The sequence below is a fragment of the Drosophila pseudoobscura genome, chromosome 4, assembly GCF_009870125.1.
Source record: "Drosophila pseudoobscura strain MV-25-SWS-2005 chromosome 4, UCI_Dpse_MV25, whole genome shotgun sequence".
In the NCBI taxonomy this organism is placed as follows: Eukaryota; Metazoa; Arthropoda; class Insecta; order Diptera; family Drosophilidae; genus Drosophila; species Drosophila pseudoobscura.
The window spans coordinates 11,841,563-11,860,184 of NC_046681.1; the positions used below are offsets into that span (position 1 = coordinate 11,841,563).

General features: G+C 41.9%; 1 protein-coding gene and 2 long non-coding RNA genes across 6 annotated transcripts in view; all 3 read left to right on the forward strand.

The window, feature by feature from the left end:
- LOC117184226 (uncharacterized) overlaps positions 1 to 18,622 on the forward strand; it is a 60,004-nt gene that overhangs the window by 26,707 nt on the left and 14,675 nt on the right. The window contains exon 3 of one of the 3 annotated variants that reach the window (XR_004469510.1): positions 3,299 to 4,497. The exons of the other annotated variants lie outside the window; for them this stretch is intronic. This is a non-coding gene — a long non-coding RNA (uncharacterized lncRNA). Of the gene's footprint in view, positions 1 to 3,298; positions 4,498 to 18,622 lie in introns of those variants that run through there. 3 annotated transcript variants of the gene reach the window in all.
- Positions 11,873 to 13,565, forward strand: LOC117184224 (BTB/POZ domain-containing protein 9-like). 2 transcript variants are annotated; one of them, XM_033380831.1, is made up of 3 exons: positions 11,873 to 12,025; positions 12,135 to 12,337; positions 12,396 to 13,565. In XM_033380831.1, exon 3 carries the CDS (start codon positions 12,414 to 12,416, stop codon positions 13,338 to 13,340), a length of 927 nt encoding a protein of 308 aa, XP_033236722.1. In that variant the 5' UTR covers positions 11,873 to 12,025; positions 12,135 to 12,337; positions 12,396 to 12,413; the 3' UTR covers positions 13,341 to 13,565. The 2 variants fall into 2 exon arrangements, with proteins under 2 accessions (XP_033236722.1, XP_033236723.1); XM_033380832.1 differs by lacking the exon at positions 11,873 to 12,025 and having other exon boundaries at positions 12,061 to 12,337.
- LOC117184225 (uncharacterized) lies at positions 15,246 to 15,817 on the forward strand. The gene is made up of 2 exons (XR_004469506.1): positions 15,246 to 15,369; positions 15,429 to 15,817. It is a non-coding gene; the product is annotated as an uncharacterized lncRNA (long non-coding RNA).

Here is an 18,622-nt window from a genome sequence, read left to right on the forward strand (position 1 = left end):
ATATTTAGGGGAAGATTGTGGATTGAAATAAATCCAAAATGATAGAAGCTGAAGGATCTATTGGATGGGAAAGAATCTAAAGGGATTTCGTATTGATCAGTCTATAAAAACTTGAAAAAAAAATAAAATATTTATTAGCTTATAAAATCAAAAAGTAAAAAAGTAATAATTCCCTTATCGACATACGCCATTCGAGTCTGGGGATGTGCACCAACAGCAAGAACCCGCGACCTAACAAAATATTAGTTTTCCAAACAAAAACCCTAAGAGCGATGACCAACGACCGCCTGGTTTGCTCTGGAAAGATATCCATATCCCTGAAATTGGGGATCAAGTAAACCCAAATCTAAGACAGCAGCTAGTGGAATACTAGACCCTTAAATACCACACAAACTTGAGCCTCTACATCCGTCAAATATCATAAGTAGAATAATTTCGAAAAATAATCTATTAATCTATTATTTTAGTCGTAATCCATCTACAGTGGGTAACATTAATATTCGGTTTTTTCTTCTTCTTAATTTCAAACGTGTATACATTGTATAAAATATATATATATACCTTTTTAGAGAGGTATATATGTATATATTAATGATTATTAATAACTATTATTATAGTCGTTGAGCACTAGGCGCTGATAGGGACAGACGGACGGGGCTCAATCGACTCGGCTATTGATGCTGATCAAGAATATATATACTTTATGGGGTCGGAAACGATTCCTTCCTTTCACCACAAATCTAATATACCCCAATACTTACTCATTTTGAGTATCGGGTATAAAAACATGGGCACAACGGCCGAGTCGCAAAGAAAAAGCCTTTGCTCTCTGAGCACAACCGAAAGATAAGGAAAACAGTTGGCCAGGAGTACTCCAAAAGGACCAAAGCTGGTGTGATGATGTAATATCCTTAGACGAAAGCAAATCCAAGACTATGGTTTCCCGGAAACCAAATCCTGAGCTGCATAAAAATCACTGAAGACCAACAGTGAAACACGACGGGGGTACCGTTATGATTTTGGGCTGCATTTCGACAAAAATAAGCATGAAATCTGGTGTTCATTGAAGGGGTAATGAATCAAGAACAGTATCTGAAAATTTCCCCCAGAAAATATACCATTATCCAATTGTTTGTTTTTTTTAAAGGTAATGTTTAATTATATTTGAATACGTTTTACACACTGGATTCCATTCGGATCCCCTCGCCATACATATGTATCTACCATTAAAGATTGTATCTATGTACATATGTATGTCCTCGGCAGCCGAAGTTGATCTTTCCTTTTGATTGGGTGAAATTGTACGCGTGTAAGAAATAGAAAATAGGAATCTTGGAAGTTGTGTGCTGACAGGCTGCACCACAGTGAATGTGCAGGGACAAGGCTACGCAAACAGGCTTCATATATTCATATATATACGGCTACTAAAGTCTATATTTCATCAAAGGACGTAACCTTCACCACTCAGAGCTCGCTGCTGATGCACAAAGTCACAGTGCTAATTTTTGTACATGGCTGTCAGAGACTGTACAGAACCACTAGGTACAGTTCCGATACGAATGTAGCGAACGCGTCGCTCCTTAAAGTTGAATTTCGCTCTCTGATAGCAATTCGATCCCACAAAATCCCAGTGAGTCTGGTCGCAAAATCAGAATCATCCACTTCGATCGTGATGTTACATGAGGTATTTTCGCAAATAACTTCATTAAAGTGATTCCTTGGACAGTTTTTCAAAGGAATCATGTTTTACTATATCGGAGGCATTGCAGTCAATGAACGTGAGGCATTCTTCAGTCAGCTGGTTGAGATTGTTGCGGCGTGCGACATCGTATCTGCGCGTTGCTCATGCTACAGTGGGACAGATTGGAAAAATGATAACTGCGAAATTTGCCGATCATTTAGTTTTCGTTTTGTTAAACACTGTCGTCAGGGTTTGTTATCCTGTGGATGGCGGCGTGTCTTTGCAGAACCACTAATCCAGTCAGTCCGTAGAATATAACGATATTCCCGTTAAATAAAGTCTGTAGAACACACATGCACGTCGAGAGAGTTATGAATGTTGCCACATTCATTGCAATTTTCGTTGGCCATGGCATGGCTTAATAAAGTCCACACATCACTTACGTTCCACATGCCCAAAAAAGAGAACAACGAGGGCGAGAAGGGACCTAGTGGGTCGATGAGTGTGCTCTGTGTGTGTGTGTGTGTGTGCTGTGTGTGTGTGTGTGCTGTGTGTGTGTGTGTGTGCTTACATACAGTTATGTTATGCGGATTTATTGGGCAACGCGGCGTAAATAAGTTGTTGTATTAACATTTTAAGCTCGCTCAACTGATTTAAGTGACACATAAACCTCTCTTCTCTGTGCCTCCCCCTCTCTCTCTCTCTCTCTCTCTGTCTCTCTTTGAGCTATCGTTTTTTCATCAGCCTCCACTTTTAATTACGTAAACAAAAGCGCGACAGCGGCAGAGATCTCGCGGTGGGCTTGAAATAAGAAAAAAAAACACCAACAACAACAACAACAACAAAAAAGACCCCATTGATGGTCTGATAAATGTGATTGCCCATGGTCATTGACATTTCTGTAACAGATGCAAAGGGTAGCATGGGCTCGGGATGATGTTTGCCACATGGGGTAGAAGCATATACCCTATAATCGACCAGCAAAAGCTCTGTCTATAGCTCTGTACCCTCGAATCTATGCGATGGAGGGACCTTGGTCTTTTTCGCGAAACAAAAAGGCCATCAAGTGGTTAGGCCATTGGGTTCCACCGAGTGGTTTAGGGCGGTCTCTGGGTGGTTGCCGCAGCGTTTGTGGTCCACCACAAGCGGATATGCAGCACCAGGCCAAAACGTCAATGCCCAAAAACCCACTCGACGAATCTTCTTTGGGCTTATGCCTCTACCCCCCATTGGGGGTGACAGCGAGGGCGTGCTAAATTCTGGTAAATGTTTATAAATAGGCTGCGGTAACCGCTTAAATTTTAGCATTGAAAACATCGCTCTACGAGAATATTGGAGGCAGCACAAAACCGCTGCAAAAATTTGTTGGCTGTGGCTAAGCTTTTCGTGGCTTTTGGGGTTCATTTATTCAGTATTTTGTATGATTTTTCATTTTATTTATTTACTTTCCCTTAGTTTAGGTATTATATTTTGGGAAAAATGTGAAATCTGGAAATTTGGAGGGCTTTAAATGTTGAACCTTTAATACCTAGAAGGTATCTATATATCTTTTCTCTTTTTTCATTTATTTAAGTCGAATTAAATTATGAAATTATCTTCTGTTACCATATATTGCAGATATTCTACATCTATAAGGTTCTTACATTCCGTCGCTTTGGGAAATCCCATCTACAACCGTTCCAATCAATTCCAAAGGATCTTAATGACTTGACTCTCGTGTTATCTGCAAAGCTATTCATAGGGGGTTTAACAGAGTTTACCGGGGCCTTAAGGCCTGCCACAACAGAGCCTCAAAAGACCCACAAATTTATTCCCTACGTTTGAGCACCATAAGCAGATGGCTTGAACCATCTCAATGGGGTTTAAGTTGCGTTTTGAATTGCGTTCCAAATATTGAAACTATGCGGAAAGTGGTTCCACATTTCATTTGTACTTGAGGTATTCCTATGTGGAATATCTACTGTTAAAAAAAGGAAGTTTAAACATCTTAAAGCTTCCAAAATGTGTCTGTTTCAATTCATGTTAAAACCCCACAAAACAGAGTTCCATACTGCGAAAACTTTCCCATTTTATACTTACTTACTTTTCCACAAAATGTTTTCCCAGTTGCAACAATGTTGCCAAGTATTTGGCACGGTATTTTTTTTCATTAATTTCTCAAATAGAACCTACAATTATTGACTGCAACGGTATGGTTTTGGTTCTCTGGCCCACGCCCCGTCAATTTCGTACGGTCGTCGCCCACTCAAATCCTCTGCCCCGCCGTTCTGGACCTGAACCTGAACCTGAACCTGGACCAGGACCCATCCGAAACTTTGGCGAAATAAACATTTTCCAACAAAAACTAAACCAAACCAATGGCGACCACATTGAAACAAATAACGAAAGTAGCAGCAACAGCAACAACAACAGCGGCAACGGCAACACTGGTAATAGTAGTATCTGCAACATCTGTTTGAACAAATAACCAAAACACGAAATTGGGGCAGAGCCTCCTTTTGCCTTAATTTGTATTTTTGGTGGCCACGAAAACCATCCTCGCTCATTCAGTATTTTTGGAGCACCTCCTCCGTCCAGTATTTTTGGGTAACTGCGCCCGCGATTTCGTCTGTCAGATGCTGGCACTTGAACGGTGTACCAGCTGTGTCTCCTAATCCCCAAACCGAAGATACTTGGACTGGATGGAATTGCACTAGTCTACAAGAGACTGAATCAAATTATGGATAGCCTGAAAATTAAATTAAAAATTAACTTTATTTATTTATTTTGAAATGAAATGCTTACAAATTGTATACTTAATTTATGGAAAGTTTTCAGCTACAAACCGGCACGCTTGTCGTTGTTGATGTCGTTTTTCTAGTGACTCTTGCGAGTAATATTCACGCATTTGCGTCTTGCTCACACGCACATATTCATTATCTTGTTGAAAATTTTTCGTCTGTTCTTTCTGCTCTGCTATTTCGTAATTTTGTTGCTTTAATGCTATCCACTAAATTATTTACAAATTGTATATTTCATTTACGGACAGTTCTGGGGTAGAATTTTAATCGTTTTATTGCCAAAATGTAAAAATGTTGACCTTTACAATCAAAACAAAATACTTAGATTTAATATACGCCTATATAATATAGAATTCCGTATATTCTCCCTAATGTGCCCATAATTCGTAATATTCTTAAAGCATACAACAAAGCAAATTACTCTTTGGTGTGGATTTAGAAATCTCATTTGGGTTGTAATAACAGAATGTCACACAGAAATCAATTAAAATCATTTCCCGTTTAAAATTGTCCATTGGCAGGAACCGAACAGAAGCGACATCCTGCCATGTGGCGGCCTATTCCTAAAGCACCTCTCAAAACTTCAAACCGCCCCCCTGGAGCCACCTCTTCACCTCTCATGGCACCACCTCATTTGGCATCTGTTGCCAGCGTTGTCATTTCGGCCGCAGCCCCCTGCCCCTTGGATCAGCTCTCAACAATGTTGTTTTACATTTCCGGTAATAAATATACATTTGACAAAATAATAGAGAAAGAGAGACAGAACACACAGAGAGACAGAGAGAGACTGAGGCGAGACAGAGACAGAGACAGGTGACATTTGGCAGTTTGCCTGCAAAAATTTTCGCGTGGGAGGGCGTGGGAAATTGGAATTTTCGGGACAAATTTTGGTTCGCCAGGTGAGAAACTTTGCGGCATTTCATTTCCTACAATTAATTAATTATTTCGTTGAGTTGTGAGTTGATAGCTTTGATAATTTCAAATAAGGAAATAGAATAGAATTCTTGCAGAGAAATTCTGCGTGAAAGCGTGGATGGTTTTGGAACTTGGAAATATTTAGGCGTCGCAACACGTTAAAGAAGTGAACCGATTCCTGTATCTTTATTTGGTGGCTTTGGTGGTGCCTCTGATAAATCTCCAGCACCATGGTGAGGAGCTCGAGTCATAAAGTATTGCCAAAAAATTAGCAGCTTGCCACTGGCCTTCTGGTGCTTCTTTGATAATATGATCCGCTAAATTAAAATGACGCTGAGAAGGCTGTACTTAGATATAGGATAAAATCGGCCTCATTGTCGGAAAGTGGGTTTCGTGAGAGTTCAATATCATTTTCCGCTTTTAATTTGAGCAGAGAATTATTTCAAATGAAACATAAAACGTTATACATTTTGGTGAGCACGATTGTATCTTCAAGTATTGTAGGGAGTTTTTTTTTTTTAACCCACAAGGTTGAACAACTAGAAACGGTCTCCACAATAAATGGGGAATATCCAACGATTATGTCGAAAGACAATTTGTAGCCATTAAAAACAGTTTAATGAACTATTTAGACGGATGTATAGCCGCATAAAATTGCTTCCGGTAAAGCCAATCGCTTGGTCTAAAGGCATCAACGACTTCACATTCTGAAGAAGACAAAAGTCTAAGCCAAGAGGACCTGTAGCCAACAAATTATTATAGTTCCCACATATCCTGTTGACATTTAACTGACAGCGCGGCTGAACAAAGGCGACAATGGGCTGGGAAATGGGGAATCTAGGTGAAAGGCAAACACATGCACAGGGGTGAAAGGTGGAAGTGGAGGCACATATAACCGGGCACCACCTGAGTCCTGAGTCCTGAGTCCTGAGTCCTGAGTCGGAGTCCGGGAGTCATAACCATGACCAAAGTCACACGACAACATGGGACACCGACACACATGCACACACACGGACACACACGGCTAGCTCCACATCCGGCGACATCCGGTACTTCCTGCTCTATCCCTCACTCACTCACTCCCTCCCTGTCTCTCTCTCTCTCTCCCTCTCACTCAGCATTCCTGTGGCCTTGTCACACGTTCACCGTGCCACTAACAACTGCCCCTTAACAGCAGCAACCAGCAACAGCAACAATCTCACATCATACTTTATGCGCTATGGCTACTCTATCAGGCCGTACACACACGAAGAGATAGAGAGAGAGAGAGAGAGAGAGACAGATAACTAGAAAGAGAGCGGGATAGAGAGCTAGCCAGAGTGATAGAAAGATAACTCCAAGGACTTGATGCTCTTCACTTATGGCTACTCTTAAATGGTTCTGAGATTTGGTCTACTGGGTGAAAGATCTTGTAAGAGGACGACATTTTCTCAGGGAAGTCTGCATTTGAAGGAAGTAGGAAGGACGGAAGGACGGAAGGAAGGAAAATTAATCCAAGGATGCCATATATTTAGCGATTATATGAGCCAAATATCGGACAACGACGACCTACCATTTTGTATATAAAAGAAAGATAACAGCTAGAGATGATTTGGGGATTAAAAGTCGCTTATTTTCCTCTCATTTTATACCACTTTAATAGTTGAATACGTCGGCGTATCGGTATTATCGGCTATAGGATTTGATTCAAAATCTTTGACTAACATTTCAATAGCCATTCCTTCGTTTTGGTCATTTCACGGTCTAAAGATGGTCTAAATTGTTTAGAAAAAGGTTCTTCGATATAATCTGGGGAATTTTCGAGCTTTCTGTGCAAAGAAGTCTTAGGTTTCTAAAACTTCAATACTTTTATTTGAAGAACTTGCCTGGTCGACCCGTTCTTTGGGAAAGAGTATACAGCACTTCTCCCTTTTGAATGCTGATGAAAATTTACAGCTTACTTCTTATGGCGATGTGGCAATGGCGGAGAGGCGGCTGTTGCTCTCTGCCGTTGCCTTTGCCTGTCATGCATCCGTTTGCAGGATGCACGAAATAATTCTGTTTGTGTGGAGCCAGGCGCTCACTCCTCCACTCCACTCCACTCCTCTCTGTGTGTGTGCGCGTGCGTGTGTGTGTGTGTGAGTCCTTTCATCAGCGCGTGTGTAGTTTAGGACCGACTGGTGGACTGACTTATTTCCACTTGCTTTGGGGCCGTGGGTTTTGGGCGCCCTGGTTTGCCAGTGCACAGTGCACTGCAGCCCTGGGATCCTCTCACGCTTGATGTAGTTGGTGGTTTACTACTAATTTGCAACCACATCGTTTGTTTTGTGTGCTGCTGCCCGCACACTCTGCTCCCCTCTCTCTCTCTCTCTCTCGCTGCTGCTGCGAGTGTCCTTTGTGTGTGACAAGCTCCCTGTCTTCTTCCTCCGGGCTCCTCTTCTGCGACACGTCTGGTGCATTAATTCTTGCATCACAATAGAATGAGGGTGTGGGGCTCTCACTCTCTCTATCTCTCTCTCTCTCTCTCTCTCTTTCTGTCAGTTTGCATTGTTATAAATGGTCCTGCTGCTGCTGCTGCTGGTCCTTGTCCTGCATCCCCATCCCCTTTTTTGTTTTTTGTTTTTTTTTTTTTTTAATTTTTGCGCCCCTTATCAGCTGACGCTGCATACTTTGTGGCATCTTCAGAAAAGTTGCACAGTGTTTCCCCTCGCACTTTTCCAAGCACCGTTGCACCATGTAATTATCGAATACATTGTACAACAAAACACATACATATGTATGTACATACATTCATACTCGTATTGTATATGAAATTATTGGGTATCCCCAAGGGGGCAGCACTTCGATATCTGTATCTGGCCCCAAAAACGAAGCTCCATAAATTGGCATTAAAAAGTATTTAGCATGTTAACAAGGCAACCCTGGCAGTTACAAGGAGTTCGGGGCTGGTCCAAGGCTTTCGACTTTCGTAGTAAAAGCAAAAAACACGACAGGAGACCAGAGTTCATGCGAGCAAAAGCCAAGGCACAACATAAATATAATTGTATATTTATATATAAATCTATATAGACATAAAGGACACGTTGTATGATATAGAAATTGGCTTTATAATCGGCTTACGTTTGTCCTGATATGAGAGGCAAATGCCCAGGCACACACACAAACAAGCTTAAAATTGAGTACATGCAAAAAGCTTTGCATTTATACCGGGTATCATACCCACACACACACACACACACACACACACACTCGTGTATAAAGATTTAACTTATAAATAACATACATTTACATATCCATACAGCCATAATGATAACTGAAACAGCTCCCAAAGAATCGTTTCCACAAAAAAAAATATATATCAAGGGATGGAATCAGGTTGGAAAATGACAATATGAATTTGCATTTTCATTTTCTTATCGAGAGTACCACAAATATAAGGAAATTTATTTGTTTTTTTTTTTTGAGTTGCACAGAAAGTGAAAAGTGCTCTGCTTTTGGGAAATATGATTAAACTTGTAGAAGGTGGAGTACAGATTCAAAACTAATGAAGAACATACTATCCCATGTTTAAAGTCAGAAAACCCTGTGACACCTGCAATTTTTCAAATACATCTTTTCAGAAGCTCATTTAGTCGAATGTGAAGAATAAATAGGAAATCGATAAAAATAAATTCATAAATAAACTCAAATATTCATGCACAAAAATAAATAAAATAAAAAATAATAGAATTGATAAATAAAATTTAAAAGAAAGCATAAAACAATACATAAAACATACAATTCTAAGAATACGTTATTCTTTACAAAATAAAGGATATACATATGTACATACAATACTTATTAGATTCGAAAGGGGACTATTCTTTACACGCTGAAATAAAATTTATTGATTTATTGATTTATAACAATTACGTGATTGAACTTAAGGTAATTTGTGAAAAAAAGCTATAAAAGGGATAACTGAAAAAACATCAAAAACAATGATTACTCATTTTTGACACTGTCAGGGAATTTTCTACACAAAGCTGTATGTAGCTGTCGGTTTTCTATTCTAATTCGGATCTGTCTCCATTAACCCAATTACTTTTTGAACATTGCTGAACCATCCCTCAAAGGGGGATCGCTTGCCATTAGCCTTGAATCTTTTTGCCTGTGTTACATGCCTCATTCAAAGTTACGCTCTCCCGACTCATTTTATCGCCACTTCTCTGAGTATGCCTCTGAGCACTCGTTCGCTCTTTCTCTATCTAACCCACACACACGCCCAACGCGCGCTCTCTCTTCGTGTTGTCCCTTTTGATCTTCACTGAGCGAGTCGTCTCTCTCTCCCTACGCACTCTCTCACTAACGCCTACGCAGCAATGGGACAGGCGGTGAACAAGAAAACTCATGCACAGCAATGAGACAGGCGGTGGACAGTTACAAACGGTAAATAGTAAAGAAGTAAAGAAGGCAACGGAAGCCAACACTGCGAGAAATCTTGTGGTGAATTGTTGGACATCGAACATATGTACATACATATGTATAGCAATATGTGCAACAATAATATCGTGCCATATATGGTAGCGGATACCAATGTATGGGCTGCAACCACTAAGATTACCGCTACAATAATGGGGGAGCTTCGGACAGCAGAGAGGGCAAGGAGTATGTCGAAGGAGTAAGCTGTGTGCTAGGTTATCCAGACTAGGTCTCAGACCCTAAAAATTTGTTAATTTGATAAATTAATAAATATAAGAAACGCTGAAAATAACCCAATATTATTCGGTTATCCGACTAAGCCTCTAAATCGTATTTTAAACAGCCCTCTTTGTATTGTTATACCCGATACTCAAAATGAGTATTGGGGTATATTAGATTTGTGGTGAAAGTGGATGTGTGTAACGTCCAGAAGGAATCGTTTCCGACCCCATAAAGTATATGTATATATTCTTGATCAGCATCAATAGCCGAGTCGATTGAGCCATGTCTGTCTGTCCGTCTGTCCGTCCGTCTGTCCGTCTGTCCGTCCCCTTCAGCGCCTAATGCTCAAAGACTATAAGAGCTAGAGCAACGATGTTTTGGATCCAGACTTCTGTGATATGTCACTGCTACAAAAATATTTCAAAACTTTGCCTCGCCCACTTCCGCCCCCACATAGGACGAAAATCTGTGGCATCCACAATTTTAAAGATACAAGGAAACCAAAAACGCAGAATCGTAGAGAATGACCATATCTTTTAGACTGCAGAATCTGAATTGGATCGTTTTATTATTATAGCCAGAATCAAGAAAACAATTTCATTTTTTCTCGCCCTGTCTCTCTCTAACACACACATAGCATAGCCGGCTTTGCTTAGAGTAAAACATTAGCGCCTAGATCTCAGAGACTATAAAAGCTAGAGCAACCAAATTTGGTATCCACACTCACAATATATCGGACCGAGACGAAATTGTTTCAAAATTTCGCCACACCCCCTTCCGCCCCTGCAAAGGATGAAAATCTGGGGATATTCATAAATCTCAGAGACTATTAAGGCTAGAGTAACCAAATTTGGTATCCGCACTTCTGTTAGATCTTACTATAAAACGTATATCTTAAAATTTCGACCCACCCCCTTCCGCCCCCACAAAGGACGAAAATCTGTTGCATCCACAATATTGCAGATTTGAGAAAACTAAAAAATGGCTCTCCTCCGGCAGACGCCGCTAATATTAAACGACACGACAAAGAGTGCGTGCGAGAGAGACAGAAAATCAGTCTGAGCGTGACGTCGGGCGCTGCGTAGCCAGTGCAAATTGATTTGTTCCTTTCGCTATAAAAATGATCTGATCTGATCCAGATTCAACAATCTGATAGATATGGTCGCTATCTATGATTCTGCGTTTTTAGTTTTCTCGAATCTGCAATATTGTGGATGCAACAGATTTTCGTCATTTGTGGGGGCGGAAGTGGGCGGGTCGAAGTTTTGAAATATTTTTGTAGCAGTGACATATCACAGAAGTCTGGATCTAAAACATCGTTGCTCTAGCTCTTATAGTCTTTGAGCATTAGGCGCTGAAGGGGACGGACAGACGGACAGACGGACATGGCTCAATCGACTCGGCTATTGATGCTGATCAAGAATATATATACTTTATGGGGTCGGAAACGATTCCTTCTGGACGTTACACACATCCATTTTCACCACAAATCTAATATACCCCAATACTCATTTTGAGTATCGGGTATAAAAAAGGCACGAATGAGAGAGACAAATAAATGGTAGAATATCATTAGGTATGGACATAGATCGAATAACTAACGGCTCTCCGTATCGCAAGCGGCGCTCGAATACAAGTGCTTCTAACCCGAGTGACCAAACCAAACCCTGTTATTAGTATACCCTGGATGAGAGCCAGCGAAAATGTGTGTGTATGTGTTTATAGGTGTGTATTCTTTCTAATTCTCTAAGCTCCACACACGATCAGCGACAGCCGCTGGACCCAGAATTTGCTGATTCAGCTCTCTTATCAGAGTCTCGGAGCGAGAACAATATCATTTGGATTTCAACAGTCAGTGCAGTGCGTTCGGCATCGTTTCATTGAATCCCACTGCGTTTTTGTAGGTCTATAAATTTTGCCGGGCAGATGGACTTCCGTAATAAGCCTTTAAATAAACTACAGAGAAACGGATGAAAGCTATTACCACGTTATTTTGTGAAATTCTAATTGATTTAAACAAAATAAATATTCATTAAAATATCTCATTTCTATCGATGTTTGGCGTGTTAAATATACATACATATATATATCGATAGCACGATAGCGATTTATCGAAATTCAAGAGTTACTCGAAGCAAAACACCGACTGCCGCTGTGCCGACTTGTGAAGTCAAAGAAAGGGAAACCTGAAAGCCTGCATAAATAGAAGCAGCAGAAACTGACACAAAAATTGCCAAACGCCACAAAAAGAGGAACAAAACAATCTGTGCGCATAAATTGTTCAAGAAATTGAAATAAAGTGAGTTTATGGAACACAAAGAATACACGTTTAGACATCATTTTTCCATTCCACACAGAAATATCCAGCGACGAAAATGAGCAGCCAGAAAAATCAAGGGACCACTGTGGAAAACATCGACGAGATCGACAGCTTCGTCGCGGACATGGCCAGCCTCTGCATGAACGAGCCCTACTCGGACGTGGAGTTCCTGGTGGAGGATCAGCGGCTGCCGGGCCACCGTCTCGTTCTGGCGACGCGCTCTGAGTACTTCCGCGCTTTGCTCTACGGCGGTTTGGCCGAGTCGAACCAACGGGAAGTTCGGCTGGAGGTGCCGCTTGAAGCCTTCAAGTTAATCCTGGGATATCTCTACTCGGGGAAGATGCCTCTGTCCACACTGGACGTTGACACCATTATCGATGTGCTCGATTTGGCCCATCTTTACGGGTTGCAGGTCGTCGAGTCGGGAATAGGAAAATACCTGCAGCAGAATCTTTCTGTCAGTAATGTGTGCACGATCCTGGATGTCGCACGCCGCAAAAATCTCAACCAACGGGCTGAAGAATGCCTCAATTTCATCGACAACAATGGCTCCGACATAGTAAAACATGATTCCTTCGCACAACTGCCCAAGGAATCACTTGAGGAACTCCTGCGACGGGACACGTTTGCGGCCCTCGAAATTGATATCTTTCGAGCTGTATGCAAATGGAGGGACAACCATCCGAGCGAGGACTTCAAGACGGTGGCTGCGCTCGTACGTCTCCCGCTTTTGACTGTCCAACAGCTGGTGCAAGAGGTACGCCCCTCTGGCATATACGAGTTGGAACAGATACTCGACGCCATTGGTCAAGCGGATACCGGAAAGAATCTGCCCTACCGTGTCGGGTTGTTGCCGGGGGAGGATGTGGCATCAGGGAATCATCTTGCGCGCCGTTTCCAGGATGAGCAAGATCGTACAGTCTTCGAGCTGAGAAACCTTTTCGGAATCAACTATATTGATGCACAGCATTCAAATTTATAGACAATCAACCAGTTAATGGAAACCAAGTGAGGGGAGTACAAGAAGAGCTGCAAATACAGTGAACTATTAGAGCAATAACACAGTGAAATAATGCTATAAGAACAACGATTGCCTGTTTGATTAGCCTTGTCCCTGCATATTCACTGTGGTGCAGCCTGTCAGCACACAACTTCCAAGATTCCTATTTTCTATTTCTTACACGCGTACAATTTCACCCAATCAAAAGGAAACATCAACTTCGGCTGCCGAGGACATATGTACATACATAGATACAATCTTTAATGGTAGATACATATGTATGGCGAGGGGATCCGAATGGAATCCAGTGTGTAAAACGTATTCAAATATAATTAAACATAACCTTTAAAAAAAACAAACAAATCTCTTAATTCTGTCAAATCTAGCCTCGGAAAGGGTATCAAGAAAATACAGACAGTGCGAGTGCCGAAACATAGGGAATAAAGCAAAGAAAAAAAAAGAAGAACCGTTGCTGTCCCGTTACTCGTAGCACACTGCACACATTTGCGGCTCTTCGCATGAGCGGGCGCTAGTTTTCTAGGTGTACGAGGGCGAGTAACGGTGCTCCCAAACGTTTCGTCTTGTACACTGTTTCCTTCCCTCCCTCCTTCCTATTTTGTTGATGCTTTGCTTTGGTTTGTTTCTATGCTGGCTCTAACCAAAGACTATACAATACCAAGATGTTGCATGAGGAACAAATTCTTTTTCAATTTTCGTTTGACGCTTCACGGTACGGGCGCGCGGGGCTATTACTTCAATTCTCTTTTACGCTAGCTTCGCCTCCGAAACGCTACTCGGCTTCGTCAATGCCTCGGTCAGCGTCGAGTCGGTGTGTCTCGAGAGAAAGAATACAAAAACAAAATATGAATCGTCTGCTTGCCGAAACCGTAGGGCAGCGTGGTCGCTGATGTTTTTGGCGCGGCACAGTGGGGCCGAAATAGTAAAAAATTGTATGAGTGCTTTAGATAAATTTAATGTACGCATCTAATAGAGAATTTTCCAATTGAATTTTCAAGATAGTTTTAGTTTAGGAGATATAAGCACTCAAAGTTTAACATTTTTTCAGTGTGCAAATATTTATTGAACTCATATTCACTAACTAATCTAGCAAGCTGAGACGGCCAAAGGTCCCACTGTGCCGCTCCAAAGACATCGGCGATCCGCGACCACCGCTTCGACGGTGCTGAGGCTCGAGAGTCCAGAATTGCCGAACAGACGAAACCGATGGGCAGCGGGGTCGCGGTAGAGACGAAGTACAGGCGAAAAGGGAATTGAAACCCCGCGCGCTCCCTCGTGCCTTTTGGGTTCTAATGTTAGGACCCGCCCTAGAACAGCTTTTTGGTCGCTCATGCAACATCTTGGTATTGTATAGTCTTTGCTCTAACCGAAGTGCGAGTAAGAGATGGTGGCGTGAGTGGATGTGCACTTTTAAATACAATTTTAATGTTCAAAAATATTTCTGGACTTCCTCTTCCTCTCCTCGAGTATTTTGAAATACGATTCCAAGAACGCTATCAATTTTATAAGCACGCTCTAACGCTCTACTATCGGCTTTTGCCGATACCTTCAATTGAATTACTCTCACGCTACCCTCACCTCACCTCACCTTTGGCTCCTGCATCAGCTGCTTCTACAGCTGTTTTTTTTTTAGCCTTTTGCGGGCTGCGTCCCGTCCTTTTTGCGATGCAGGAGGCAAGAAAAATGATTGAGTGGGCACGGCCATATCACCAAAGCAGCCAGACAGTGACACAAAGAGTATGGGCTATGTGACGTTCTTTTAAGCTTTTAGTTAAATATGTATGTAGAAATCTTGATACATCTGTTCAAAAATCGTTTCGTCGTGCCCCAAAATTGCCTTAGCTAATTGCATTTGAGAATTGTTTTCAATGCGATTCGCAGTTGGACAGAGTACCAATGATGGATTTCACTTGGAAAGATCGGTGGGTGGGCATCGCTTGCTTTTACTTATGCCTGGCGTTTGTGGTCGGTGACGCTTTATATTATGACACAAGTACGTGGAATATTCTTCGGTAAAAGCTATGTATGTTCTATTTCCTAATAATCCATTAGCCCTGTGTTATGGGGAACCCGACTTCACAGGATGCGATTGGAGAGTTATAAGATGGTTCTTTAACCCATCGACCAAGACTTGTTTCCTTTCACGCGTTTGCAGCGGTGGCTTCTGGTATTTCATGACTTGTGCACACAACTGCATTGAGCGTGGACCCAAAGAGAGGCTGGCGAGGATAAAGGAAATGAACCAGAAATCTACAATTGTGGTGCCATTCAATTCGTTCGCATGGACGACAACAGTGACATGGGATCCAACTGTTAGTATAAAAAAAAAAAATTAAAAAACCAAAAACACCACAAAATGGTGGTAAATTGTTTTCGAATTGCCTTTGAGACGTTTATTCATACCTGAAAAGTCATCAAATTAATGCACCCAAATAAAATTTTAAAAAAATATATACATATATATAAAAATGGAAGAAATCATTTTTTTCAGATGTTCAGATCAAGATTTATAAATGTTTTTTTGGGCTTTTATGTACAGTTTCGTAAAAGCAAATCCATCCTCTAATGATACAAAAAACTAGCCATAATTTATTTCAAATTTGTAAGGCCACAAATCAATCAGAAATTTCTGTTTTTCTTCGTGTTGGCATAGTGTGATTGGTTTGGATTTTGCATTAGCTAAGCAGCCATATATATGCGAGTATTGTTTTCGATGTATTGCGAGATTGACACTTAGAAATAATCAGCTTTGGGTCGTAGGAAAAATTCGTTAGAGATCACTAAGGTTAGGTTTGGTAGTGGCCTCCGTTTCGGCCCGTTATGGCACCGCTGGGACTGCGCTATGGGGCGCTAAGTATCTGACTATTGTAGCCTTATTGGGTCAAGATAAGGGCCACCCATCCTGTTTGCTTCCAATCTCCTGTGAGGGATGACTGCGCTGCACCTCCATCTGCCAAGTTTTCAGAGCTCAGAGGTGCCCTACCCTCGTGTCTTCCTTCCTTGATGATAAGCTCAGAAGAGATCAGTAATGATACAATCCTGATCAGTGCTGTGTATTTAGATTGATTACAGCCAGAATTGTGGTAACTAGTTCATTCGAATGAAATAAATTGTTAATAATTTAAATAAAATCAAGGAAAGAAACACTCTGCACTACCCTGAAAAAATGTTGAGTTAATCTCAGACTTTTGTTTTCCACTAGAAAAGGTGCTTTGCATAAATAGGAAAAACAGAAACAAAACTTAATTATGTGGCATTTACAGCATGAAATAAACCTCCTGTTGCCTTTCACGATAATTACGGAACACGAAACAACAACGGCAACACAAAGAGGAGGAAAAAGAGGGGGAGGGAATGTCAACCAACAACAACGAGAACAAATAAACCGCAACTACTTAGCAACATTATACACTTCCGTGGCAGCATCCAGCAGCATCACAGGATCCAAAAACCCACAACCCAAAAACGTAATTATTGTTGCGGTAAATGCCACAATGCCACCCAGACACCCACCCACTCACCTATTCCCATCCTCTTCTGAACCACTGACCAGGCTTTTTAATTTCTTTATATATACATATATACAAAAAAAAAAGTAACAGTAACTGTAACAGAGACCGAGACCGAGCGAAAAAGAGACAAACGATGTGCTCAAAGGGGGACAGAGAGAGAGAGAGAGAGAAGGAGAGAGGGAGGTGTAATTGTGAGAGTGCAAAAGAGAGGTGTATATGACAACGTGCCGCGAAAATTAATCCATTTGCTGTGACAATGACTTTTATGCGGTTTCCAGCAACGCGGCAACGGCAACGGCAACGGCAACGTCCGGGAATCGCCAGCCAGGAAGCCACCACCAGGAGGCCAGGCCATGGCCAGGCCAGACGTTCAGACCAAAGGACTGACCGTGGGACAGACAGACAATCGGCAAAGTCAAGCCGCAGGCCAAATGCGGGCCATTGTAAAAAGTGGCCAATAGACAGAGACGGAGACGGAGACAGAAGAGAGTGTGAGAGTGCGAGATTGAGAGATTCAGGGGAAAAACGAAAAGCAAAAGCAAAAAAAAAATAGAAACCCCAAGACTCGGTGAAGCTTTACAATCCCTGCGACATGTAAATATTTGGCGACATTTATAAAAAATGTTTACGGACTACCCAGCGAAGGGAAAGCGGCGGAGGCCTTATCAAAGCAATTATCTCTAAGATGTCCGACGGTACAGAAGAGACCCACCGATTCGGGATTACGGATTCCGGATTCCGGATTCCGGAATGGAGGGAGGGGCAGCGCTCCTTCCTTGCTACCCACTGGGCCCCATTGTTTGATTTGGAACCGTAACAGAGACAAAGTACATAACATTTCTCTTGATTTTTCTCTCACTCTCTGCCTTCTCATTCTTTCCCTTTCAGTTCGCCAACTGCGCTGCCCTCTCTCTGTCCATCGGTTTTTTGCGGCGGATTTGCCAAATGCCGAAAATTGTCAAATGTTGCGGTCAATTTGCGGTGGACTGGTCGTCCTGGAGATTAGGTGACTGGATAAGAGATGCCCAACTTCCTGCATCTATCTCTCTCTTTCTCGTTTTGGTGTTGGCTTGAATTACACTTGATTTAAGCCAAGAGCTAATCATGCCGGCACATTTTATAGACATATTTTAATTTGGAAATACAATGGAATTATATTAAAGAGGAATTCCGTTTATTTGTATATCTTGGCATTTTTTCCTGTTTGAAGATAACTGACCTGCAGGTAGAATTGGTCTGAATAAGAGCCAAAAGAGCCACCAACGCGAATGTAGCGAACGACACGATCCGTGAAGTGCATGTCCTCTAAGTCCTCTCTATGCCTTGTTCCCACGCAATCCCACTGATTATTGTCGCAAGAGACCTTCACGTGGAAGCCACTATGTCTTCGGTGACTCCGAAAGTTACCAATAAAGTTGACTACGAAGAAGTTGCTCAGTTCCAAGACAAAATCCTGTGTGCGAGGGTCCTTAGTCCAGCGCGCAAGATACCTTTCAGAGGCCAAATTCACCTCCGGCAATAAGACGCCTCGGTAAATCAGATTATTTGGTGTGATCATTTTATCGATGGCGTCAAGTATTTTGTCCGGTGAGACGATGCCAGAGGGTCGCACCACATGTAGTAGATGCTCGATTCTCATGAGGGGGAAACGTATCTGAGAGACCACCGGCTCGATGTTGACGTTGGGATGGTTTGCCTTCCATTTGCACACAGCTCGAAAGATATCTACCTCGG

What these genes read in the sequence shown, in the direction of transcription:
- LOC117184224 (XM_033380831.1), top strand. Translation starts at nt 12,414, where the DNA reads ATGAGCAGCCAGAAAAATCAAGGGACCACTGTGGAAAACATCGACGAG.